The 27,642-nt window shown below is 44.1% G+C and overlaps 1 protein-coding gene across 1 annotated transcript; it reads right to left on the bottom strand.

The window, feature by feature from the left end:
* Nucleotides 1–27,642, bottom strand: bcl11bb (BCL11 transcription factor B b). Its single transcript, XM_011611898.2, has 4 exons — nt 27,290–27,642; nt 26,847–27,163; nt 19,453–19,833; nt 1–5,099 (listed from the first exon to the last, which is right to left on the bottom strand). The coding sequence occupies exons 2-4, from the start codon at nt 26,908–26,910 to the stop codon at nt 3,037–3,039; spliced, it is 2,508 nt and encodes an 835-aa protein (XP_011610200.1). The 5' UTR covers nt 26,911–27,163; nt 27,290–27,642; the 3' UTR covers nt 1–3,036.

Below are 27,642 nucleotides of genomic sequence, written 5' to 3'. Positions count from 1 at the left end.
TTAGTCTTAGAGCAATTGCAACATTTATTGAAGTGTTGGCTTTCTTGTATTGATTTTTCAACACATTACAAAAATACATATATCTTCAAAACAGCAGATGTGTACTGTTCTGAAATCACTTTTTTTTCCACAATGATGCACTCCTCCCCCCCCAAAGAAAGACCGAGAAAACCTTTATACAAAGAGTGTAAGTGAAACTTGTGAAAAGTGAAATATGAAAATGTATCTAAAATTACAGTTGCAAGTGCCATCACAAGACCTTCAACCAACCATGATGAAATAAAAATGTTCATGAATGTTTCACAAAGCTGATGTGGAAAAGCATTCCTGCACAATAGCATTGTGCTCCCCTGCCGAAGGTTCTTCCTTTAGGATCTTTTAAAAAAAAACAAAAAACTTTTGTTTTACATCCACAATGGATAGCTTCACCAAACCAACAAGAGGAAACTAATAATAGTGATGAAAAAAAGAAAACAATAAAAATTAATGGACAAAGAGACCTAAAGTCAATAATGGCACCACTTCTGTTACAAAAAAATATTTTTTTTTCATGGTTCTGTAATATTATATTTCAAAAAAAGAAAGAAATTTACTTCCCATACAGTGAACAAGTAATCGTACAGAAACATGAAGATAAAATCCCTCCACCAGGATAATCATACAAAACTGCTATGGCATTCAAAAACATCTGAACGAACATTGGAGAAAACAATACTTTATTATCATTTAAACACTTACACAGAGTATTTCATTAATGGCATACTTCAACACTGTAAACATACTGTAAGACTGAACGTGTAATTTCGAACTCTGCTGGAATTCCTTGTTTGAATGTGGTACATTTCTGAAAAGCGTCGCTCATATTGTCTGAACTCTGAGCAGAGTTGTTGTGGGATAAACATACTGTGCATTTACAGCAGTATCTGGATTTCTGTCTTCGTGCAACAACACGTGTAAGCAAGCTGAAAGCAGCTTTTCATGGAAAATAGACTGAACTGATGTTCTTGCAAATAACTTATGGAGAGTCGCTTCTGGAGAATTGCGTTAGGTCGACTTTTTATCGTTAAAAAAAGTAGGGCAGACAATAAGTGACAATAGGCCACAAAAGGAAATCGAACCTTCAAGTGAAGACAATTTTGATGGTTGAGAATTGCAGCGCCAGAATGAGAGATGTAGTCTCAGTCTCCTTTCATGTGGCTTTTTGCCTCTCTGCCTGTCACGCTCGCCCTGTCTCACTCTGATGGTCTCGTTATATGATGTGGCCAGTTGGTGCACATTTGGGTAGCAGAAAAACACACTTTTCATATGTTTTCAATTTTAAGCAAATGCCTCTTCCCCTCCCTGGTCAAGGCCCTGCTCCTTTCTCACATTACTTCACCTTGCAGCCCCAACTTTCTTCCTTTTTTACTAAAAGAATCGCCCCTACTCAAGGTCACCCTGGCCGTCCCCAGTTGTAGCTGTAAGCAAAATTATCATAACTCATTTAACCATTTTTTTTTCTTTTAAACCAGATTCATTTCAGGATGAACGATGCAGAAAATAAAAACCATAATCCCCAAAAGTCACGAACATGCACACTGTCTCAAAATCTGTTACTGGGAGTTAAACCCATATCACTTTGTGAGGCGAATGAACAGGCTTCCTTCTTTAAAGCCGCTCTAATGCATGAATCTGAGCTAGTGAACTGTGAAACGACACCGTCGGAGTGAGGCTTAGAGCACGCTGCAGAGACTACAACACACACACTAGCGCACGCATTTATATGAATTCTATTTGAAACCATTTTGTGGCTCTTAAGGGGACACGAGAAGTCAACCTGTGTCGGGGAGGGAAGCCACACCCAACGCCAGCGGGAGACCGGGGGATGATTTTCAAGCCGATACAGCTGTTGAAGCAGCTACAGATTAACAAATTACCTTTGAGTCTGCACACGTGGGGGAGTCGGGTGAGGTAATCGAGTCTCAATAAAGCAATAATGAATGGTATAGCACACATAGCATAAAGTGAGGATGACATAAGCAGCTGGTCTTTTGATTGTTTAGTTTTAGGTCATCTTTCACGTACAGTCATGACTATCTTAACAGGTAAAAATGTATTAACAGGACTGTTTTCCTTCTTGCTTATTCAAGATATTAAATATAGTGGTTTAATTACACTGTCAATGTTCTGTCAATGCTCTGAGCATCAGTTAGGGGGATCTTCTTTAAGTGCAACTGTAATTTACGTGTGACAGAAGGACAGCAATACCATAAATGCAAATCTTTTTTTTAAATTACTTGTCAATATTTAAAGGAACAAATCGTGAATAAATTAAAAAGAATTTATCAGGCTTTTAAGAAAATGTTCGATTTTTTTTTCCTCTCTATGTTTTATTGTCAGGCTGACATTCAGTGCTTTAGTCCTGTGTGAGGGAATGGATTGTAGTCCGCTGCTGCGATTAATATAGAAAACAGCTATTTATTTATCATTTATTTCTTTTTTTTTTAATTTTTAAAATCTAACTGCTTCACACAATTTTACTCTCACGTGATAATAAGCTTCCTTAAAGGTAAAACAGAAACAAAAAAAAATTGCATTAAGAGAGACTTCTGTCCAGTTATCGCTTAAAAAAAATTTTTTTTTTAGCACATTTCAAAACTAACTCCATATGAAATCCCACAAAGATGTACCTGCACATGCCAAATATCATTACAAAAAATCCAATAAATACAGAAATTATTGCACAGTAGAAAGGCTCCATGGATTCGTAACTGATAAAATCCTCAGACAATATGCCAAGAAACACCAAGTTGGGCATTCCAGACAAGTTCTCATTAAAGTTTCCCTTTGTTTGTATTCTCAGGTGGCAGGTTTATGTGACAGGAAAAAGATGAACATCAATAAGTCTCTTTTTTTTTAAGAGAGAAGTAATCCAGCCAAGAGGCATTGCTGAAGAAGTGGTTATAGGATTTTGTGTGTGCATATGTATGTGTGTGAATGTTGCGTGCGAGTGTTTGCTTGTGTACAAAGTCGACCGTAGAACTGGTAGCTGCTGGCTTAACCTCTGTCCGCCTGCTCCAGTTTGACCTCGCTGGCCATCAAATGTTCGCCATGCCATTTCTTCATGTGTTTCTCTAGCGTGCTGTAGACGCTGAAGGGCATGTGGCAGATGTCGCAGCGGTACACCTCCTTTCCGAACTGCCCGTGGGTCTTCATGTGGCGTGTCAGCTTGGAGCTCTGAGCGCAGGCGTAGCTGCACAGGTCGCACTTGTAGGGTCTTTCCCCCGTGTGACTGCGTCGGTGCACCGTCAGGTTGCTGCAGTTCTTGAACACCTTGCCACAGAACTCGCAGGTATCGTTCCTCCTATCCTTAGAGCTGGGGGGCCTGCCGGGTCCAGGTCCGCGCAGGAGATGAGGGGTGCTGCTTCCGCTGCGGCCCGAGGCACTCCCGCCTTCCATCATTTCCCCAGGGGGGGTGGAAAAGCGGAGGCTTCCCGTCTCTGAGGATGAGTGCTCAGAAGAGGTGGCGAATGGTGACTGACGAGAATCTGTGAATCCCAGAAAGGGTTCTCTGATGAATTGGCGTGAAGCGGCATAGCCAGCAAGAAGCTGAGAGTAGACATTCTCAGGGGAGATAATGGGTATGGTTGGGGGAAGTTCCATCTGTTCCTTTTCTATCTTAATTCTCTTGTTGTTGGAGGGGCTTGGAGTTGTGATGGGGGTGGGCAGACGCTGGAAGAGCCCAGGAAAGGAGACTGCTTCAGATACACTCATCCTGCCATTCATCACAGGCCTGTGGTCTTGCTGTTCGTTTTGCACTCTGTCCTGCTCCCGTTCAAGCTCCCCGTGTCGCTCTGCTTCGTCCCTCTGTCCACCGTTCCCGTTGGGTTGTCTCTCCAGGCTTCGCTTGTTGGGGTTAAGTTTCAGGTGATTGTCCAGATGGTTGTATGGGTTCATGATGCCCACCGATCCATTGTCATTTACTCTATCTCCACTCATGCGTTTCTCTTCGGGAGACTGTCGTGGACCATTGTCTCTATTTTGATTGAACTCCTGTGAGTCCTCGCTTAAGTTGGAATCTGGCTGGCTCCCATTTCTCAATTCTTCCTCCTCTTCTTCTTCCTCCTCTTCTTCTTCTTCTTCCTCCTCCTCCTCTTCTTCATTGTCCATCCCCATCCCTCTTGACTCACCATCTCTTCCCTTGTCCTCACCCTCTCCTGCATCTACTCTATTTCCTTGTTCTGGTGAGCCACTCATGGACCCAGATTTATTGTGCATATGCGTCTTCATGTGCCTCTTAAGCTTGCTCGCCTGAGAGCAGGCGTGATCACACAGGTGGCACTTGTATGGCCTCTCTCCTGTGTGACTGCGCCTGTGCACAATGAGGTTGCTCTGGAATTTGAAAATCTTGCCACAAAACTCACAAGATTTTACTTTCCCTGGGGTCTGGCTCTGTCCCTGGGCATCAGGAGGGGTGGGAGAACCAAGTCCTCCTTGAGTGGGTGGCTGTGCCGCATAGCTGAGAAAAGATGGGGGCTTGGCACCAGGCTGGAATAGGGTGGGACTCAGCAGACGGTGCATGGGTGGCACACGGTTAGGCGAGAGAGGTGGTGTGGGCCCACCGTTATTAGTTGTATTACCTGCTAATTCCCTCAGACGTCGGGAGAAGTCCATGGAACTTGGCTCCATGGGGGTCATCCGCATCACCCTCTCAAAGGCACTGGGGTGCTGGGACAGCAGCCCCATCTCTTCAGGGCCCAGCCGCTCCAGAGGAGGTCTAGGTGGTGGTGGAGGGCTGACAAAAGGTGGCGTCGCAGGCAGTCGGGTCTCCAAATACCCTGGGGTATGGGGATGTTCCCTGAGCAGGGGTGCAGCCATGCGGAGGAGGTGGAATGGGTTATTGGTGTCACCGAGGAAAGCAGGGAGAGGAGACCTAGGGAGTGCATCAGCACATGGAGGTGGAGGCAGAGCCATGCGTGGAGTGAGGGAGCAGTTGCCTGGATGGTTGTCTAAGTAGATACGTATGCCATGGATGTTCTGGGCATGTTGAAGCAGGAACCAGGCGCTGTTAAAGGTCTGCTTACAGGTAGTGCAGATGTAGCTGGACGGCTCATCTTTATCTAAAGACAAAGAAAAACAACAGCGTTATTAGAGGTGTGGAATGCAAATCCAAAAATGCCAAGGCTTCAATGTTCAATTTTCTTTTAACACACACTTTGTTGCTGATAATATTAATGTTTCATTCATTATAATCTATGTTATTATCACAGCTATCCAGTTATGCCTGTATGAGGGTCTTCCTTGGGCTTTGTCTCTGTTTAGTGCATGAATTTTTGAGGGCGTGCATGTCTACGGGCTAATACAGATGGCAGGTAATGCCCCCAGGCCACAACACATTATGCTAATTTTAATGTCAGCTAGGCTTTAATATACAGATCCATCTCGTCTACTCTGTCATTTCAATATGGAGACAGAGACGGGAGCAACGGGGGAAAAGAGCACACCAGTGGGGGAAAAGAGAACGGGGGGCATTAGAGAAAGAGAGGCACAAAAAGGAAAATACAGGAGAGGTGACTGAGATGATGTGTAAATAGTAAAGACCCCTCTGGTCTTAACACAGCATCCACATTAAATAGAAGTCTCAGTCACTGAAGTAATAACATGTGCTGCAAAGTGATTTGCGGTAGGTGAACAAACACCAACGCGCAAACACATAAATACACACATACAAAGACCTGTTCATCACTCACGGACAAATTAGGCTCTTAAATGGCAGGTCTTAATAAGGCCAAATGAATCTATCAGTCACTGTAGCATGTTTGCATCGGACGTCTTATGAATCATAAAAGACGCTCGGTTCGAGGTCCATCTAATTCAACCCAGGCTAATGCTGAAGAGGCTTTTCCACAGTCTTGTGTTTGCTTGAGAGACATCTGCATCTACTTTATCATCTGCAGCTACCACAAGTGGAGTCAAGTTGGTACAGTGGTCTCTGCTTGGAGCCCACGGGGGAAACATAGACGGAGAGGTTACTCTTGCCCAATGTCTCGTGCGCAAAAAAAGAGTTCTTAAAAGCCACCCATTGTCATGGAATGCAAAACACACATGTGGACCCAGAGCCATGCGCAGCCATGCTTTATTATCACCTTCCTTTTCTCCTTTCTCCCTAGGAGACACCTCCGTTAGCTCACACGTTCAGGTTTGTACCACGCAGAGCAGATGAGCAAAACCTGATGTTGGATCAGTGTTTGGTACAGGAAGCTGATTTGGCCGTGTGACTCGTTTGGATTTCCTCAGGGGACGCTGGGTCAGAGAAAGTTAATGAGGGGCTCATTTACTGATTCTGTCTGTTTTTCTGTGCCATTAGCGGGGATCTGGCGTGGCTGTCACTCTCACTGTTTGTGTGGGGTGGGACGCGACCTGACTCCTGCTCCTAATGCGTGTGTCAACGCGTGCATATGTGCATGCGCGCATGGACACGTATGTGAATGTACGTTTGTGCATTTGTTGTATATTTTCACATGTGTGTGTGGTGAGTGGCGGGCTGCCTGCCCGTGTTTAGTTTGGCTGGGCTTCATACGGCCGCTTGGCAACAGAAAGCTGGACAGCTTAACAGCTTGGATGGGGAGAAGAGAGGGAGAGGAGAGGAAGAGGAGGAGGAGAGGGGGCAAGAAGAGAGGTGGAGGGACCGTAAGGGGCCAGGCGCACTTGTGGGCACACACATACATACATCGACAGCAACATGCACAAAGAGGGTATTTACATGCCCCCTGAGACCAGTATAGACTTGGGAGGCGTATAATCTTATCAACCAGCGAGAATCAATACTAAAAGATGTGCGAATGAATAAATGCTGCCTTTTGTTGACTTCTGTTCCTTGAGCAGGTTTTAAGTTCTGTACACTTTATTAAAGATTTAAAGCAATTTTGTACATTTTTTGATCATATAGGTACACGATAAATTATCATATATCCCAAACGGACTGATGGATTTTCATCATATTTTTCTTTCATCATCACACCATGTACCTTTGTCACGGACAGACGGACGGACGAACGATGGATGGATGGATGGATAGATAGATAGATAGATAGACAGATAGATAGATGGTACTGCAGTCAGTGAAAGCTTTTGTTAAAAGAATCATGTTACACGTGTTACGCTTCAGTCTGTAGTAATTACAGTCATACATTTGACATGCTAGTGGAGACCTTTCCACTGCTGATGGCCAAGGTCAACAACCAGTTACAACTGTTAACATTCTCTTTTCCACGCAGTCACTACCGCTGGATCTAATTGACCGATTCGCTCCTGCATACCATATGCACACGGACACGCATGCACTGACATACGCCCACGTGCAGTGTGAATGTGACTGAGCTGAATTAAATGGAGTGACGGTGGGGTTACCTTTGCTATAGTTGCGAATGTCAGGATGTAAATGGCATTCCATTAAAAACTGAGGATCCTTGATTTTTTTTTTCTGTGTCTCTGCCCAGTCCACACCGGCAGACATTCTCATGAGAGACAGCAACATAATACAGATCTGAGACCAGATTAGGAGGGTAGGTTTTTTTTTTTGTCCTATGCAACAAAACAAGGGCTAAGGGCCAGGAGGCCTGGAGGAAGTTATTAAAACATTGGCACATGCATGGAGCTGAGGTGGGCCAGTAATAATGCTCTCCTTCTCTCCTGGGTTGTTTTTTTTTACTAAACCACCAAGCCAATTAACCCAGTCTTCAGGGACTGAGATCTGAGCTTTACATCAGATTTTATTCTTTCCAGATTGGCTTTTATAGCCATTATTTTGCCTTAAAAAGTACAAACAAAATGCCAGTGAATGAAGGGGAGCCACAGTATTGACTGTTTGCATATGGCCAGTGAGGAAAAGTGGGTGTGAGCTCGGAGGGGCCGATGTAGATGCCAGTGTATGGTATATATGTGTGCATTTGGGTTTCATTTAGGAGTCCACATATGCGATCCCTCCAGTCTGAGTTTGATTTATGTTTTCAAAGAACATACTTCCTGCATTTACGTTTCATATATATTTTTGGGCTTTTTATCAGATGTTTTAATCCAAATGACTTGTAATAAGACCACAGAAGACTAACCAAATAAAAGAAAAAAGAATTCCACAGGCTGAGCCTTCAACGAGATGAGCAAACTGGAGCTTCTCAGCTGACAGCATACAGTGAGTGGATGGTAATGAAGGCTCACTGATGCCAAATTAACTCTCACAAAGCTTAAGAAAAGTATCATAATTGAAAATAAGCAGTATTTCAACGCCAGCCCACAAGTTCCCAGCGATAATTTGGCAGGGATGCTTTAACGGAATGAAAACCATTCAATATGCAGGGGAAGAAGTTTGAGGTTTAAGGAATAATGTTTCCGTTGCTGCAGACAAACAACATAAAACAGGTTGTTAACAAGGGGGTGACATTGGATGCGCAAAATATTCCGCAGTAGACGTGTGTAAATGTGTGTGTGCGGCGGCACTTCTGTGGTTCAAGCTCACCGGACTCCTCTAGCATTCCATCAAAGGTGACAGAATGCCTCGGTGACAGATTTGCATACTGAACAAAGCCACCCGCAGGCGAGGCCAGTGGGACAGAACCTACCCCTGCAACCCGTCTCACACAAACAAACACACATGCACGCATGGAACAAGCCCTGGGAGTATGCATGTGTGCACCTGTCAGGGGTTAGCTGACACCTCTGCTGCTGGCAAAGCAGCTCCTCATTAGCATGGCTGTGATCTAGGGGTCCCCAGGGGTCCCAGCCTCCTCACCTCGCATGCTAGCCCTCCCAACCACACCCCTTACACCTCTGCTTCTCTCTACCACCTTACATCTCCCATCCGTCCGCTCCTGCACCCCCTCCTCTTCCTTCAGCTCTGTTCCCTCCTGCTCTGATGGCTCGTTTGTCATGCAGGCAGCTAATCAGGAGACCAAGCTTCTATGACTGTGGGTGTGTTTCACAAGGGACCCCCGACATCTATGTTATACGACGCTGGTGAGCAGAAGCTGACTGTCATTCAGATTTTGGTAGAAAAAAGAGATAAATTGAGGAACGACGTGAAGATAAGAGACTGCGGTGGCAGTAGCAAGCAGGGGGTAAGGCACTCAAACAATGTAACCGGCTCCACACTAACTCAAACCAGCTTTGGTCTGCTAACAATAAATGTGTGCATGTGTGTCTATGTGTGTATGTGTGTTTGTCCAGCTAAAATGCTTGACAGTACAGAGTATTTAAAGAAACAGTGCTTTCTTAAGACTTCTTATTAAAATTGGACACCCTTATGAGTCTTTTTTTTTACCCAATATATAGTAACAGTTATAGATGCACTACAGTTGCTGCTGGCATCTACTGTTTCCTGATAATATTTATCTTTTACATTCCCCTCTCCCTTGTCTTCCTTCAACCTCATACATACGCTAAGCACCTGTATGTGCTATCTGGGCACTCCACCCTGACCCTCATGTCTCCAGGGATGCGGGTCAAATGAACAATAAAAGGGATCGGGTATCTCCAACAACTTGATCACAGACACGCACACATGCACACTCACCGAACAAGACCAGCTGTACAACAGCGAGTGAAAGAGGCCCACGTGTATAGTTCGACCGAGGGAGCACGTTACTGCCATGAGGAGAGCTGGCCCAGCGAGGGCGCAGGGGACAGGATGTGAAAAATAACTGGAAAGACCTCTCTGTCAGAGAAGAGCTACGACTTTTGGCTCCGCTCCTTGGACCAAAGCAAAGGAGGGAGCAATGTGAAACAAATAAAGGAGTGGGGGTGAGAATGAAAAGAAAAAGGGAGCTCCATAAAGTGCATTAGCTAAGCTCTCTGTGGCATTTCTTAAGGCCTGACTCATCACCATCAGCCTCTAACTGGTCCCAGTGCCTCTATGTTTTGGGGGGGTGGGGGGATATGTGCACACTTGTGGGGTCTGCTGTATATCATGTGACACTGACAAACGGATGACGCTCAGTCATGCCTGTGGTAGAGAGAAGATGTTAGAGCAAAAAAAGGAAAGATTGGGGGGACATTGCAGAAAATATTGGAAAAAGAAAAACAATTAAACTGCACTTATTTGAAACCTGCGTGTCCTTTTAAGCAAAATTATAACAACTCTAATCAAGCTTTCACCACCACGTAGCAGCGGGAAAAGCACACATCACTGTACAATGAAAAGAAAAATCAATCTATCAAATCAATGGCGTCATCTAGGTAGAAATGTTGGGCTGCAGGCATGCTGAATTAAGGGATAAAACATCTATTGTTGCAAACAAATACAAAGAAAAGTTCCCTGCTGGTACAACCAAAAAGAAGAAAACATTAAAAACGTGGATGGATGGTCGAAGGTATCAAAGACAAAAACACTCAAGCTGCTCTGACAAAAAAATGAAGACCGAATTTGTGCACTCACACATTGTTTGTTTGAGGTTTTACATCCAAATGAGCTCCAGTCGTACCCCTTGGGGACTCTCACTTTGTCCAGAAAGTTAATTTCCTATTCACTGGCAGTGAGTAGGAAATTGACTTTGACATGTGAGTGACACCCGAATTCTGTTTTGTGGGTTTATTAAATTTTTCATCGGATCAATCATTCTATACAAACAGCGCGTGGAAATGTATTGTGTTGTGCTTTTTTCCCCTTGAATGGTCATCTAAACAAAACAGAATTAAATTAAACATAGATACATACAGTGATCTCTTCTGCCTGTCATAAGCAGCTGAAAGATTGCTTCAACCTCCACACACAGTGAGTGTGAGTGTGTGTGTGTCTGTGTGTTCTTTCACAGACTCGGGGAATATAAAAGGGGTACCCTGCTTGTGCTCTACACATGTGTTTGCATGCGTATGCTCAGTGTTTGTATGCCAGGGCTACCATCCTGTGACAGGGTGCTATATGCTTTCAGTGGTAGTAATGGTCCCCAGCTGGATTTTACCCACTGGAGCCAAGCAGGCAGTCCCACTTAACTAGCCGCCCACAGGAAAATACCACCGCTGCCTTGAATGAAGCACACACAGGCCTTTCCAACCCAATCAGGCCGCTATAAAACTTGCCCCGTGCATGTTTCAGACATGGCGTAGAGTCCATCTCGCTGACTGGAAAACATTTATGATCTAAGTTACTAATACTGTTACTTAGCTTTGATAATAAGATTCTTGAAAGAAAACAGATTTTCAAAAAACAGAAAAGCTGTGGCTATATATTTCTTTTTCTTCTCCAACTCACCCCGAATTAACATAATGTGTTAATTAGTGACTGTTAGAGGTGCTGTCGAGTGTATTTTTGTTATCTTTGACGGAGGCAGCGAGCAGTTTTCCCCTGACCACAGACTTTAGGTTCAGTTAGAGAAAACCAACTGCTTGCATTTTATCTACATACAGGATATACAAGGGACATAAATCTTCACGAGCTACTAGAAACTGCACCCAGCTGTTGATTAAAAATAGAAAGCAATTATTTGTCCTTAATATCCCGTTTCCTCTTCTTAATTTACAGATAAAATTGTGTTGTCATGGAATTATTTGGGAGTAATTTTTTTTTTTTAAGTCACTAGAATGTTGTTCTATTAGGTATTACAGTTGACAGTATGCTTCTTTTTATTAGGTTTGCTATTTTCACTCACGTTAATTCTAAGAGCCTGCGTTCGTTTGGGGACCTGTCATCAGTGGACTGCAGAAACAAGGTGGAAACGCTCTTCCGTGACATCGGCTGCTCTTGTGATTTGTAGCATTTAAAAGGGTCGCGCTCTCCTTCTAACAAAGTCAGGAGCGTTAATTTCACAGACGGTTCAACTGTGTATTTATGTAAAAAAAAAAAAAATCTAAAATCTATTTCAGTTTTATTTCAAAGGCTAAGACCGCTGGCAGGGCTAATTATTAAATCTTCAAAATATCTTAGAACATTTAGAAAGATTCAGATAAAAATTAATTTGCTCTTTTACTAACAATAAATAAACCCTGCTAAATAGACCCTGATAATTAAAATGGAAGCACAAAAGCGACACCACTTCTTTTTAGTCTTTCTAATCTATCGCGTTAGTTATCTATTTCTCTCTCACACACACATGCATGCGCGCACACACACAAGCGCATACACACGCGCACACAAACACACACGTCTGTAAAGTCCTGCCGTGCCTTGACGATGGTTGGCGGTGCGACATTATTTGCTGAACGTTTATGTCTCCAGGTGAATTCTGTTCTCTCCGCCCATCTCATAGGTCCTGCAGCCTTCACACTCAGGTATGTCAAACTGTCTCCTGTATCAAGCTTCCCATGAGACACACACCCATAAATGTACAAACTCAAAGGAGAACATAGGTTCATCTCTCAGCATACACACCCAGCACATATTTAAGAAATGACATTTGTGTGTATGTATGAAACAGGGCTGTCCTTGGCCTCAGGCCTCCCCCTGTGGCTTCCAAGTGGCCTCTCCCTCTGTCTTCCTCTGTCTCCCTCTCTCGCCCTCTCCCTGCCGGTCGCTCTCCCTCGGTCGTTTCTTTCCTTCTCTTTCTCACTTCTTTCTGCCTGTTATCACGCTGATACATTTCCTGCTCCTGGCATGGCTCCTGCATAGCTTATGGTTAAAGAAAGCTTTCATCTATCCAGTGCCTGTAGGACACACACACACACACACACACACACACATTCTCATATAAATGCTGGTACGGGCCAGCTCTGCCCCACCAGACCACAGGCCCAGACAAGCTCCGTTGGCACCAATCACCCTGATAACATCTCAGGCTTTATTTCATTTTGGCTCTGCTATGCTCTCCTCTGGGGAAGACAGACACAGAAAAAGAGGTCTTTCTGGAAAAAGTATGAATTACGCCAGTGTACGGGAGATCAGAGTCCCTTAACCTTAAGCGGTTAACTCCCCTGTCTACAATACCATCTTTGGACATGACAGAGCAAGCCCACTGTCATGACCCAACCCGAGAAGCAGAGCAGATGTTCCCTCTTTCTTCTTTTAGTTGGAACTTTTAGGAGTTAAAGTGAAAAGCGCAATTCCAGTTTGTTTAAAAAGGGAATAATATTGCCACGAACACAAAGGTCCGACGACACAAAATCTTTTGTGAAAGGCTCCTGGACGCAGTCTTGATTTTGTCAACATTTTGAGGTGCTTCTCTGATATTTGAGCCTCCACTCATCAAGACAGTATTGCAGTGAAGAATGCAATAGCTGAAATTCAAACTGAAATAGCATTTCAACAAGAATCACAATTGCTATTGCTATTGCCCCAGATGATGCTTATTCAGATTAAATATATCTATGTATATGTAATAAGGCCTGTAAATAAAATTAACACCCATGTTTTTACTTTATAGTTGTAGACAAGCATGACAGAATACTATATTATGTTTCAGCATTACATCAATATGGCCATTGCTCCTTACATAGAACACACTGCCCTTTACACACAACTGCTTTACATTTAAGTGATAAACGGACATGGAGGCAGCTCACGTTCATCATCGACCGTGTCCACTTTTCTCCCTCTCTCTCTTAGTAATTGCTTGAGACAAATAAGTGGGTGAAATAAGGGGACTCGTAAGTGTAGCATGAAAGGCTTTCAATATCTCTCGCGGTGAAGAAGCTTGTAAAAGGAAAATACGGCCATAACTGCTGTCTCCTCATTTTCCTCTCACACAAACCCACCCAATCAGAGACAGACGCTAATAAGATAAGAGGAAAGGAACAACAACAAAGGAGCAAGTAGGATTACTCCTGCCTGACTGGCTAACAAGCACACTTTTTTGCTCTCACAAATACTAATGGTGGCCTTTTTCCCCCAATGGCAAATGTTGCTGTACTTTCCATTAGAAAAGTGTAAGTGAAGTGCTTCGGTCAGAGCATCTCCACCATTTGCTTGTGAAAAGGACACATTATACACTAATTTTTGCTAGACATCATAGCTCAACACCCACAGGCTTATGAGGGTTTTCAGGGCATGTTCTTCTTCCAAACCCAAAACTTTTTTTTAAAGGGTTCAGAGAAAAATAGAGGAGCCGTCTTCTGAGCAGGTCCTCATTTATGGACTGCATTTGTTAAAATGTACGCGCTGTAGCTTACATAACTGTACTGTAATTACTGTATGTTCTTTCTCCTAGAATTACTCCGCACCAATGAAAGTACACCTGTTATCAAAAGTCAGTTTGCATAAATGCAACTGAGCTGTCAAATGGCCTACATTATAGCAATTTTGATGTAATTTATGCATAGATTTGTACTGACACGAGACAGCTTATGGTTCCTTGCAGCAAACCCACCATGCTCATACTGTGCGGGGCGGTCGCGCACACACAAAAGCCTCGTGCTTTGTGTTCAATACCAAAACGGCATCATCACTCCATGCTAGCAGGAACAGGGTGTGAGGTTTCTAATGCTTCTTAAGTAAGGCTGTTAAGGAGCAAAGAGTCCACACATCTGGAAGACACAGTCAGTCGGCACATGCTGAAAGTTAGCGGTGGCGCTCGCAGTCCAAATTAGTGGCGAGTTTTATTCCCCCGCTGTGGTAGGAAAATATCAAATCTGCTGCCATATGAGTGCTATAAAGCTGGCTGCAGCGTTTGATGCCTTCATGTGGGAGCCTTTAAGATGTGTGTGTGTGTGTGTGTGTGTGTGTGTGTGTGTGTGTGTGTGTGTGTGTGTGTGTGTGTGTGTGTGCGTGCGTGCGCACGGCTGTGTTTGGTGGGAGATGCGAGTTGGGAGCCATTGTATGCATTCCTGCATGCACACGTGTTTTGTGTGTACAAGTGTGTAGTTTTTGTCTGTGTCTTACAAATAGATGTTGTGTTGTTCTGCATTAATGTTTACCTTTTCCTGAAAGGTGTGTATGCACTTGTGCGTATGAGGTGTGTGAAACTGTCCCATTTCAGCAGCCCTTTTAGAACCGGGTGACCCTGCTGGATGCAGCAGACAGACATACACAAGCAGAATCAGACGGCCCCTGGGGTGGTCCTGTCTGAAGCTCAATGTTATGAGCCAACAACTCTAGAGGCCCATACACAGGTAGGAACATGTATACTGTAATTGTACTCACACACACACAGATGTGTTTGAACCCTAACGTACGCATGCAGAGAATTAATAGAGAATTCATTAATGCTAATGGAAATGATTAGTGAGTGAGATTTTTCTGCTTTTTTCATAAGATCACTGTATAAATCCTGCAATTAAATATTTCCTTTCTTGGTCTGAGGAGTGTCAAAACCACAAAAAAAATCTGCCTGCAAACAATGAGTGAAAAATGAATTATTCAATACCGACTGTCAGCTGTATTATTGTATTTAAGTCATAACATATTTCAAAAGCAGAATTTATCCTAGATTATGCAAATCATTTGAATGTTTTTTTTAAGGGAAAGACTTTCAAATAATCCATATGAAACACATTGTTTGATGTATGATGTCATCGGGATATTTTGCAAATGTGTTTTTTTTTAAGAGTGCCATTTTTTTCCCTGTAGTTAAAAAAATAATAATAATAAAAATGAAACATTTGCCACTAGCGGAAACCATGAAAGACAAACTCTCCAACACACGCGCGCACAAATGAGACGCACATGCCTAACAGCAGACACAAGAAGATGGATTCCCTGGCATGCATTCAAAACACTCGTGTCAGAGCACATAAACACAACAGAGAAACGCAGAACCATAAACACTGGCGCACACGCACGCATACACGCGCATGTGTGCACACACGACTGCCACCATATAACCCCTAATCACAACCCCCGAGCTTGGACATCAAATGAAGCAAGTTTTTTTTTAAAAAAATCATCAGGAGTAATTAACGCATTTTCATATGCAAATGTGATTAATGCAAAACTACAAAGTCATTATGCAAATCGACTTTTCCTTGAGCCTCTGTACAAATATTCGCAGCTCAAATCAGGGATCAGTCTTACCATCTTTCTTTCTTTATCTCTTACCCTTCTCCCTCTCCCTCTCTCCATTGGAGTAGAGATAATGTGTAAGTAGCATGTGAAGTTATTTCTAACTCATGCAGTGTGTGTGTGTGTGTGTGTGTGTGTGTGTGTGTGTGTGTGTGTGTGCGTGTGTGTGTGTGTATTTTCATGCGATGGGCCGAGGCTATGGCATTACGCTGCCTGCCTACTGATTACTGGCTGCTTGGCACTGGAGCGAGACAGGGAAGCCGGCGTACAGGGGAAGGTATGAATATGCAAAAGGCTGATTGCTTTTCATGATTAAAGCCTATTTAATATGGAAATGAGAGCAAGCCAGGTGATTAAAGGAGCATTGGGTGGTGGGGCAAAAAAAAGGAAAAAAGTGCAAGATTGAGGGAGAAACAGAGAGAGGGAAGATGAGAAGGAAGGTGAAAGGCACTTCCTCATCTATGTGGCAGTCTGGGATGTGACAGTTATTTACAGACAGCGCTGAAAAAAGAGTCACGTACTGTACATTTTTTCTACGTGGTCCCAGAGGTCATTATTGGGTTTGATAAAGTTCGTAATTGTGGCTCAGATTTCCGAGCAGAAGCCATCGTTTCCGATTTATAAAAGGACGGGAGCTTTTGGAGGCTGAGCAGAGCAGAAACCGATTTTAGCACCTGCACAGAAATGCTGCACATGTAGGTGTGACAGTTCAGTGGCAAGAGTCTCGTTTAATTTTGTTGATCTTGAAACTGCGTGCCACTTCCTTCCTTTTGGAGATCTTGAGAAGTTTCTCCTCTGCAAAAATTAAAAAAAATGGTGAATCAATGCCGCATGTTCGGGCCCATCGTAGCGCTGCAGCCAGAAACGGAAGCTAAAAAGCAGTTGTTTCTTATGTGAAATATTTAGAGTGTGAATCTTACACAAGGATTGTGAGACAGACAGACAGACAGACAGACAGACAGACAGACAGACAGACAGACAGACAGACAGACAGACAGACAGACAGACAGGTTGTCATTATGTGACTGCGCCCTTATGTACTGGATGTCTCTAAGTGCTCCAAGGGGGCCCCAGCAAGCCGTCCTGTGAGGGGGTTCAAAGCAGGGCCAGGGTCGATTTGCCATGGTAATACTCCCCTAGTGACAACCTCTCACTTTGCCTGGTGACACACATCACTCCTCACACATCCGTGCGCGCACACGCACAAGCACACCTCCAGATTCACACTCGTGTATTAACATCGCGCCACATACTCACGTAGAGCTGCATGCATCAGCAAGAAAAAGTCACGGGGAAATAAAATAGGGCACGGAAAGGGCCATTTTTCATCCATGAGGGTTCAGCACATGTGTGCACGTGCATGTGTGTGTGTGCTTGCACCTTTTGGGCTTGAATCTGCTAGCCTTGCAGCATGTTTGCAGTTTAAGCAGTTGGTCTGACAAAGAGGCCAGACAGGATGTTATAAAACATCACCATATGAAGTGGAGAGGAAAGGGTTAAGAGCTGTGTGCACAAAAGAAGTATGTCATGCACGCTAGGGCACTTTATGTACGTGTACATGTTGCTACTTACAGTACACTCAGGTGGCTGTTGAGATAGTTTTTTAAGTCACCTGTGCTGCAAGTGTATCAGCGACATCGTTATAAGCGCGCAAGTGCAACGATAACTCTCGCTTTCAGTGTCTCTCTCTCACCCTCACTCACTTACGTGTGTGTGCAGCTAACGCATTGGACTTAATTAGAGCTAATAATGTAATCTAATTTGGTTGAAAACTTGAGACTGCCTTGAGTGGCAATCTAATGTGTTGAACAAAGCTCTCCTCTCTTTCATTTGCAACTTGGAGTGCTTTCATGTCGTCTTCTCTTAGTGATAAGACTGTGTGTGTGAGTGTGTGTGTGTGTGTGTGTGTGTGTGTGTGTGTGTGTGTGTGTGTGTGTGTGTGTGTGTGAGAGAGAGAGAGAGCGAGAGAGAGACACTCTAACTAACCGTCTCTCCCTGACTACTTGAATGTTTTTGCTCTGACCAGTTACCAAAATGCTGTGCAAAAATCCAGCGAGCCATTTGACTGCAGTGCCTTCTAAATGACTTTGTGTTTTCTGAGGAGTTAAACGCTTATTAAAATTTCAAAAGTAAAATTTTAAAAATAGACAATTAGCAGAAGTCACATGACACTGATGAGCTGTCACAACCCTTTTAAAAAAATGACACAATAAACTATCATTCTCTTTTGCTGGGGAGAGGAAGCTTTTACGCAGTTAACATGTTTTATTATCCGTGACACCTTGAACTATGTGTCCTAATATTTTTTATTACTTTTTCTTCCTCCATTCAAAAGTCCTGAGTTCTGTAGCGATGATCAAATTAAAAAATGTATAATTTGATAGCATCACATCCATTTCACACGATCACAAAGAACTCCAGGTTTGAAAGAAATTGAATAAAATAAATAGCTGAAAATATCTTCTGCAAACATGCCCATCTCCATGCAATGTACATATAATCTGTATTCATGCCAATTCTCCTCGACAACCGTGCCTTGTGTAAATATATTATGAACCAGTATAACCACGTTGATAACGGGCACGGCCCCCATTTTTTTAAAAGAACTTTTCTTTATTATTTTGAATAAAAAAAGTAAATCTTGAGGCAAATGCAGATATCCTTTCCTGTTTCAGATACTCTGATCACCAGCTTAACATTATTACAAGTAATTCTTGCGCCATCTCCCAATTCTAGTCTTATTCTTACTGGAGTCTGTGTAATCCTGGATAGCCATTCCAGCTCTCGGGTGTGATGGGGACTGTCTCTCCTCTGATAACTTTGAACTGGTTTCCCTGCAGCGCTGAAAGTCTGAAATTCTACAGGCCCCCGCCCCCACCCTCACCCCCACCCCCAGCCCCAGCCCCAGCCCCAAACCCACCGCCAGAACCCACCCTTAGCCAGATGAGCGGCCTTGCTTGCTTTATTAATCCCCTTCTCCTCACCGTGCATGCAAATGAATTTTAATCAGCTTCTTTAACCTCCCTTTTTCTCCGCGTGCTGTGGGATTTCTTCACAAATGCGCCGCCGAACGAGCCGTAAATAAATAAATAAATAAAACTGACACGCGCGTACGTGCACACGCAGGGCGGCACCCCTGTCACCTTCTTCTCCGCCATTCTCAACTGGTTTCAACTGAGGGTTGTCCTTCAGGCTTGCCAGTGTATGCTTGTCGGTGTGTGTGTGTGTGTGTCTTTGTGATTTATTTCTGCGTGTGAAAATGTGTGTGTGTGTTTGCGAGTGATGTTTTAGTTTTTACAGGGGAAAATAGACGTACGGTGCAGCGCTCACTTACTCTAATGAAATCATCCCAGACTACATTAATCCCTCCTGAAGGCCACTGTCAAAATAACAAGCAGTTGGGATTCTTTAAAGAGAGCTATCAGTCTTGGACAGGTGAGGGGTTTGTGTGTTGGCGTGTGGATGTGCCGGATTTTCATACCTTTGTGCTTAAGATATCTTCGAGCTACATCGCTATGTTCTTTTTCAAACACAGGGTATTTTTCTTTCCGTACCTCCTTTCTCCTGTTTTGGGCAGATCCCCCTGGCAGGCGTCAGTCTCCTCTCCACGTCCTCCTCTCCCCCAGGGGTCACCTGGACTCCCACCTCTACGGGGATGGACCCTCTCCCCAGTTCAAGTGACCTGGCCCTGGGAGCGACGCTGAGGCCCATGATTCCACCAGTCTCGCCAGGTTTGGAGAAGGACCCCAGCCTGTTCCCAGGACCCCTGCATAGGCGTCGCTTGTGCTCGATGAAAATCAGGATATCGCCAAGAGGGAAATTGGTCTGGCACTGGCCGCAAGTCAGCAGATCGTGCTCCGAGGGTCCTGCCCTCCGAGGGCTGAGGGTCGATGGCTCTGGAGACAGGGATCTGACCCCTGAATCATGGTTAGATTCTGCAGTGGGGAAAAAAGAAGAGAGAAGGCATTTTTTCTTAAGTCACAGATAAGCCTTTCCATAAAATAAAATATTTTTAACATTACCTGATAGAATCCATAGTTTAATTCAACACATGGCAATAACTATATTCTCAATGTCACTTTAATGATCAACAAACAGCCATAGACTGACGCTTCTCCTGAACAAACACCTGCACATCTTATCACTGATAAATCTGCGTAGGTGGTACCCAAAACATGTGTATGTAAAAGTATATCTCTCCTTGATGTAGCACGGGCGTCTGCCTGTGTATGTGTGTGTGTGTGGGTGTGTGTGCGTGTGTGTGTGTGTGTGTGTGTGTGGCCAGGAAGCTATTCTTTTCACAGTGCAGGCTGGGTTTTCCGGTGAGGGCCTTCGTTGCAAGAAACTGTCATATCTAGACGTCTGCATCACCACATGGGAGCCCCAGCTTGTGCAGAACAAAGCGTAGCAAAGCGGAGGCCACAGCCACCAGCGTGGTGCGTACGTGTGCTCGTGTTTGTGTTTGTGATAAAAAAAAGGCAGGGAAAAGAAAAATGTACGAGCGGTCGAACATAGTAAGATGTCTGAGTGTGAGTCAGTGTTTGTGTGTGTGTGTGTGTGGGGGGGGGGTTGGAGCAGTACACAGGTGAGTGCTGTATCCTCCACAGACAGAAAATCTATAAAGCTAAACCTGGGGTCCTGTTAAGAGAGTAAATCTCATTCTTCACAGATATGACACGGTCATTAATAACCATTAAGCACACACACCCTCCTCGCCCCTTATGGCGTAAACCGAGTCCCACAGTTTAACACAAATCCCTCATGGACAACCTCCTTTTTTTTAAACACTACCCAATCTACCAGTATAAAGTTCTGTTCTAAAATACCCTAGAGGAAACCTGAAGCTCCAGAGATTCTGGGCATGTGTGACTGAGCGAATACCCAGGGAGGAGCGCCGATGCCTAGAAGAGGAGCATAGCAACGTCTGCCCGTCTCGGCTGTTCCCCTAGTTTCCGCACCCCTCCCTTTTTCCTCACTTCTCTGTCTCTCCTCGCTTCTCTCCGAATGTAACACCCTAATAATTGCAAAAATCAGACAAAGACGGTTTGTGCCGCTATCGTGTGCCTGAGTCTTGATATGCAGAGCTATCTAAACTCTCTTATCACAAATCACAAACTGTCAGGGGAGGCGGCGCTCGTCTAAATTCCCAGTTTCAACCGTTAAGCTCAGTTCAGGGTTCCAGGCTGACAATTTTTTTTAAGTTGAAATATTTCTTTGCAACTATAAATCACTCCTCCCCCTTCACACCACCCACACACACACACACACATGTTCCAGTCCACTCACTTCACCCTGGAGTGATGATCCGATGCCAAATATCTATTCTCTGAATGGAGATGGGTTCCTGGACGCCAGCCAAATAATTTCCATCTCATAATCTTTGGCGGCAAAGAAGGAACACAAACACATATTTACCTTCAGTTCACAGCTTGTAGCCATAATTCACATGGAGCAACGTTTCAGAGAGCTCATGCACAAGAGCGCATGCACAGATGCATAATGTACGTTGCGTATAAGTAGGACAATACCACAGATCTTTGCTAACAAAAAGGTGTGCCCTCATTTTTTACTCTGAGGACAAGACAGGTGTCAGACATATGAAAGACACCTGGGCCTTTTTTCTGTCTGTTTAGCAGGGCCTGTTTGTTAACCTATGCTTGACTAACAAAGCCTGGGGCTGTGTGTGTGTGTGTGTGTGTGTGTGTGTGTGTGTGTGTGTGTGTGTGTGTGTGTGTGTGTGTGTGTGTGTGTGTGTGTCAGGGGTATTAATAGGCATTGGTGAGCACACTTTAACAATTTAAAAATCTTAATTATTATTAATCGCGCCCATGCTCACACATGGACACAAACACACGCACACACACACACACGGAGGAATGCTTGCTGGTAAAACAAACAAAGAAGGAAAAAAAAGTGGATGAGAAATGAAATGTGAAACACACAGAAGAAGAACAGTGGAATCATGACAGACAGTGTCTAATTCCTCTGTATAAACTCCTGTGTGGAGGTAACATGCTTGATAGGCAAGAGCAGCGCCGCGCACGCACTGTCAAACATGCCAGCTGAGAAGGCGTGATGATAGGAGCGAATCCCGGCTGTCTAACATGATAGCAAACATACTCTGTTCCTCATTCTTGGCCTCCCTCTCTTGCTCCGCTGACACCCAGAGACCGACCTCGGCAGCGGTGTTCATCCTGTGACGGTGCTGCTGCTCTGCCTCATCTAGTGGGAGTTAAGTCAGGCAGCCTTAGAGCACCCCCTACCAGTTTGAGGAGGAGAGATTCAGTCAGTAACTCTGCTGCTGCTGCTGCTGCTGCTGCTGCTGCTGCTGCTGCTGCTGCTGCTGCTGCTGCTGTATGCTGCCACTGAACAATATATACCAGATGGAAGACATAGCTGAAGACAATGGGCCTCTTTCACCAATATTTCCATTTGTGTCAAGAGGAGGGGAAATATATCGGAATACCCAGCCAAAAGGTTTATTTTGTTAGTTGTTAATAATGTTTGTCTTGAAGTTCTCTACGCAGTTTAGCGCTATTTTCCCCAAACAATAGAGTACATTTCATAACACCTCTAAGGTTTTTAAATCACGAAAACAGAATGTCCTGTCAAATCCTCTCACAGCCATTTGAAAATTGCTTCTCTAATTGTCGTGTTCTTAAAAAAAATTGGATTTTTCCCCCCCGCTGCCGCCAAACTTGAAGGTGAAGAAAATCTGATAAGCCATGCAAAAAAAAAGTGTTTTTCTGGATTTGAAAGATTGTTGTTAATTTAACAGCGCAGATTTCATTGGGACTCAACTGAGATGACGTTTAACAGAAGCGGTGAAACTGTTTTTCCGTTAACGCCGGAGTACCGACCTTACACAACATTTTAATACCAGCTGCACATGCTGATCCAGTGGTGAAGGCAGAAAAAGGCCAGGGGCACACACATGACACTCAACCACACTGTATGGGTTCAGACCTGTCTCCGTTCCTTTGTTTTCCCCATGCCGAGCTAAAAACACACATACACGCTCACGCTCACACACACATAAACCCCACAGGGAAAGTCGGGTAGGATTCACGCTGTCATTGAAAATAAATGACACCAGCAACGTTGCAGATGGTTGCAATCAAAAATTCAAACAACAAGCGGCCTCGCTTAGCCTATCCGTTTCTCCCGGCTGCGGCTGCCAAGCAGAGCTGCAACAGTGTGTGTTGTGTAAGGCCAGGCCTGTGTGTTTCATTATCTTATCACCATTTAATCTGCAGCAGTCTCATTTATTTATCATAAATCTTAGATTATCTAGTCTCAAAGTGAGCAAAATACAGCTCTGCAGCTGACTGTGACTTGTTACCAAATTGCTATAAATGGCTTGAAGCTGTGAGGCATGTCATGCGGAGATGTAAATCAAATCCCCAAAACACTTTTAAGAGATACAATAATAAAGGGTCTTTATGGCGTAGCAAAATTGATTAAATGTGTTTGGTAATGCTGAAATATAGAACGTAGATGAGAGAATAAACTGCAAGGCCTCGCACTAAATCAGGAGCCAGCCATCTCCTGTGAGAGTATCATCCCCTTACCACAGTGTTTGTGTGTGTGTGTGTGGGTGCGTGTGTGTGTGTGTGTGTGTGTGAGTGCGTATTTACTGTGGCATTGCAGTGTGTTCGGTGGGTTTCTCCCCTCAGCATTTGACAGCCATATGGTGCCAATAAGACAAAAACATTAAGTGTTTCACAAGTAGCATTCCCATTCTGGAAGGAAACGGTTATCATTTGTCTCCATGCATGAATACAGAAACCGAAAGTATGATAGACTGAAAATAAGGCCGGCTTTATAAAAAGGCAGGCTAAATGTTAAATGCCAGCTCGTTCACATTAAGGTGTGAGAAAATTACACGGATGTCAGCATGGCAGGTTTCTTTGTCCTGGATGTGTCTCTAAGCTGGATCATTACACAAAAAAGAGCAGTGCCCAGAGGGGATGTTTTCCTTATTAACACAAAGGAAGAACTGTAAACTAAAGGTCATATTCAACCTGGAACAGTTTCTTCTTCTTTATGCAAGATCATATGTATCTTCATGTGGTTGCATGTGTTTTTAAAGCTGACATGTATTTTTCGTGCCGGTGTGAATGTCCCTGCTCCTCTGTGACTTTGGCCTGACTTGGTGAGGATACATTTAGAATACGGCCTCTTAACGTATTAGCAGAAATATGCAGATTTTCCAGTTTGACCTATAAGGCCGTGGTTGTAGAGCACGAGGCAGGAGTTTATTTTTACCGAGCAATCATCATGTGGTTGGGAGAGCCAGGGATCGTTGGTATCGTTGTTCATCTCCTGAGATACCTGGAGAAATGCTGTTAACATCTCGTCGACTTTTCCCACCAAACTCTGAAACACTCACAGACTGTACATATGCAAAGCTCTCATTACGGACTATGTTGACTCAATCAAATTATAGCTCCCCACAGCTCTCCTCAGATCCTCAAGCCTGAGGTGTGATCCTGGTCCTTTTCAGACCCACCCATCTTAATGAAACAGCCCACAGCGCCATGTGGCCTCTACACTCTAAATGAAGTCCACTGCTAAAGATGAATCATTATTATTAAGATATACGGCATGTTTGCTGCTGTACAAGCAATTGCGTCTAGACGCACTTACGCACTTGCGCACTTGCACATTGTTCTCACAGGGGGGGCAGGGGGGGCAATTACATGTAAACAATGGCTCTTTTGTTTCTGTCATGGGCTCAAATGCCAGCTGTGGCGCTGAATTTGACCTCAAAGCGAGGAACAAACAAAATATGCGCAGGTCAGGTTCTGCGTTAATCGCGCAGCTGAGTCTCTCCGGTCAATGTCAGCGCTTCAGGCCACTCGGTGTCATGTGAACGAACAGGTAGAACGAGGCTCAGGTGGCCTTGCTTTTTCACTCCAGTGCTGTAGCAGTCTGAGCGCATCATGTAAACCTGCTTTGAGTGTCTGCAAATGCTTCAAATGGAAGTTGCCGCTCGACACTTGTGGCCGAGTCCGCGCAAAGATGAGCGTGAAATGAAAATGATCTCCAAAAACGAGCGATTATAACGCTTCGGGCTAGAACAGACACACCCCTGAGACATTTCAATGCAGCTTTCAGCCCAGGACAAGGAAATTAAAAGGTCTCAGGCTGAGTGTCAACCGATTGTAAGTCCATTTATCCAAATATCTGCACTCTTGACTCCTTTCACCGAATGAGCTGACCGCACTTCAGGTGCCAAGCGGAATTGTGTAAATGAACCAAATAAACCCACGGCCAGAAAGACTATAGGTAAATAGTTACTTAAAAGTTTGTCCAATTTCCTACCTTTGGCCTAAAGACAAATGACGATATGAAAATAATTGAAGCTGATTTGATCTTTTCACGCAGGTAACTCGCACGCGCACGCCTGGGGATCAAACTGTACTGCCCTCCGTTTATTTTTCACTGTCAAAAAACTTTGTGGCTCACCTCAGTCTGCACCTAAACGAACAGACAGAAAGCAGAACCGATAAATCGTCAGATCAATATCCAAATTGGATCAATATTTGTCATCTGCCTGAAAAACTGCTGAGGATGCGCCACAGTCTGTCAGTTGGGAAACCAACATGTTGTTTATTGCAAACACTCGCAGTCCCAGTCTCCCTTTTATGTTTAAAGTTGCTGTTAATTATTTCAAAGTGACAAAGGAGAGAAAGGGATGCAGAGAGAGGGAGAGAGAGGGAGAGGGAGAGAGAGGGAGGGAGAATGCGATGAATGATTAGTCTAAATGCTGAATGTGTCGGGTGGGACGAAATGCGCCTAACCCTTTTCAACACAAAACAGATTGGCCAAAGATTACATCATGAACTTCTGCAATGAATTACCCAGATTAGGCCTCTGTGAAATTGGATTTGGGCAAGGCAGAGCGCTGGGAGATGAAGGTTAGATTGACATAATTGATTCGAAATTGGATTATGCGACTTTTTAATCTTATACCCACAAAAATAGGGGAATTCTTGCTTCAGCTTTAATCTGCGCGACCCGCTCTGCAATTTTTGGTCGCAGCTTTATAAAGTTTCAGCAAAGTTATGACCCTTTTCTTTTTGAATACATCGTGTATAAAGTCCGAGTTGCTGTGTGTGTGTGTGTGTGTGTGTGTGTGTGTGTGTGTGTGTGTGCGTGCGTGCGTCTGTGCGTGCGTGCGTGAGTGTGTGTGTCTGCATGTGTATGAGAGAGTGTGTTTAATGTGTGTGACATTGCGAAAGTAAATTTTGGAATATTTTTTGTAAATCTTGTAAATCTCTTCATAGGCCTGTAAATATTGTTAAAATAATTTTGAAACATGTGGTTGTGTGTGGGAAACAAGAGAAGGAAATAAAACAACTGCATCAAAAATAATAAATTTACATGATAACCAGGTTAAATGTCACCAAATCATCCGTATTTACGATCCAGCTCAAATGTTACATAAGTACACAAAGGTGTGCTCGCTTTCACTCTTTGCATTATGCAAAAAGTAAAAAAAAAAAAAACAGGCAATAATGTGTTGTGATCATGTGTTTGATAACCCACACGGATGCGCAACATTCGTGCGTGCGTACTTGCAGTCTTTGTGCTGTTAAAATAATCATCTCTCGTAGTAAAGTCACATAAAGCAGTAAAACAGTTAGTGACAGATGTTGAGATTTTAAAAAATAATTTTGTTACTCTACATAAAAATGCCCTGACACTAACTTAAATACAGACTGAAGTCGTATTAAAATCGCAGTCTTTCCCCTCCTGGGTGCACCAAGTGTGACCACATCGTTAAACGTGTTTCCACAAAACAGGGTTTTTGTCGGTGAAATGCTTCCTTGTTTCAACATTTTCTTACACTCGCAATCACGCGAGTCTGAAAACACAATGTTTTCATTCTGGAAATAATAACAAACCAAATCAAGTGTATCGTGGCTGGACTTCAACTCACCTGGTATCGTCTCCCTGTGAGTCAATGATAAGTGCTGCGGGTTCACCTGCTTGCGGCGGGACATTGCCCCGGCATTTACTCTGGCATCGCCCGGTGAACGGCACTTGGATTCGGCTTGGACCGTGATGTCGGTCCTCCTTGGATCGCAGGTGCGTAACTTTAGCCTCTCCTAATCCCCTGCTGCTATGTCACACTCTTCTTCTGTCGCGACTTTGACTTTGTCGCTCGGAAAGGCGAAGAGCCGGACAGGAGCGCAACAAGGATGGAAGACCAGTTTGTCCACAAATGTCCCGCAGCGTCTTCAGAGGAAGTAACACCTGGATTGAGGAAGCCAAAGTGTATTTTTAAGGAAACAGTCGGCTACTATCGCTGTGTGCGCAGGCAGGTAATTTTTGCTTTGACCTTTGCAGTTAAAAAACCAAAAACAATCCTGGACAGCCCACCTGAAGCGACCGAGGCAACTGATGACGGCTCTTTTGGCTCTTTAGCCGCTTTTCCTCAATCTTAATGGTATGATTATATTATCTAGGGTCAGGCGGATGCGAGGATTCCCTACAGTCCTTCCAGTCAGCAGTGGTGCGCTAAAATGACCCTTTGGCACTGACTCCTCCTGTGCGTTTTGGCATCAGTGCTCGAAACGGCAACTCTTGGCTGTGGTGGCAGTAGCCTCATTGATTGAGAGAGAGAGGGGGAGCGAGAGAGCGAGCAGGAGGGCGGGCAGACAAGACACCTCCTCCTTCTCGCCCAACAAGCAGAGGTCCGATGTTTCCTATAGTTTCCTACAGAGGCGAGCAAA

Source organism: Takifugu rubripes, chromosome 16 (genome assembly GCF_901000725.2).
Source record: "Takifugu rubripes chromosome 16, fTakRub1.2, whole genome shotgun sequence".
In the NCBI taxonomy this organism is placed as follows: Eukaryota; Metazoa; Chordata; class Actinopteri; order Tetraodontiformes; family Tetraodontidae; genus Takifugu; species Takifugu rubripes.
Note: the sequence above shows the minus strand (reverse complement) of the source record. Positions and strands in the feature narration are given on the sequence as shown.

Bases quoted from the DNA above. Each gene is read 5' to 3' on its own strand.
- bcl11bb (XM_011611898.2), bottom strand. From the start codon at position 26,910: ATGTCCCGCCGCAAGCAGGTGAACCCGCAGCACTTATCATTGACTCAC. The intron at 19,834-26,846 runs GTGAGTTGAAGT...TCCCCACTGCAG, and splicing joins TCACAGGGAGACGATACCAG to AATCTAACCATGATTCAGGG. The intron at 5,100-19,452 runs GTACGGAAAGAA...CTTTGTCTTTAG, and splicing joins CCCAAAACAGGAGAAAGGAG to ATAAAGATGAGCCGTCCAGC.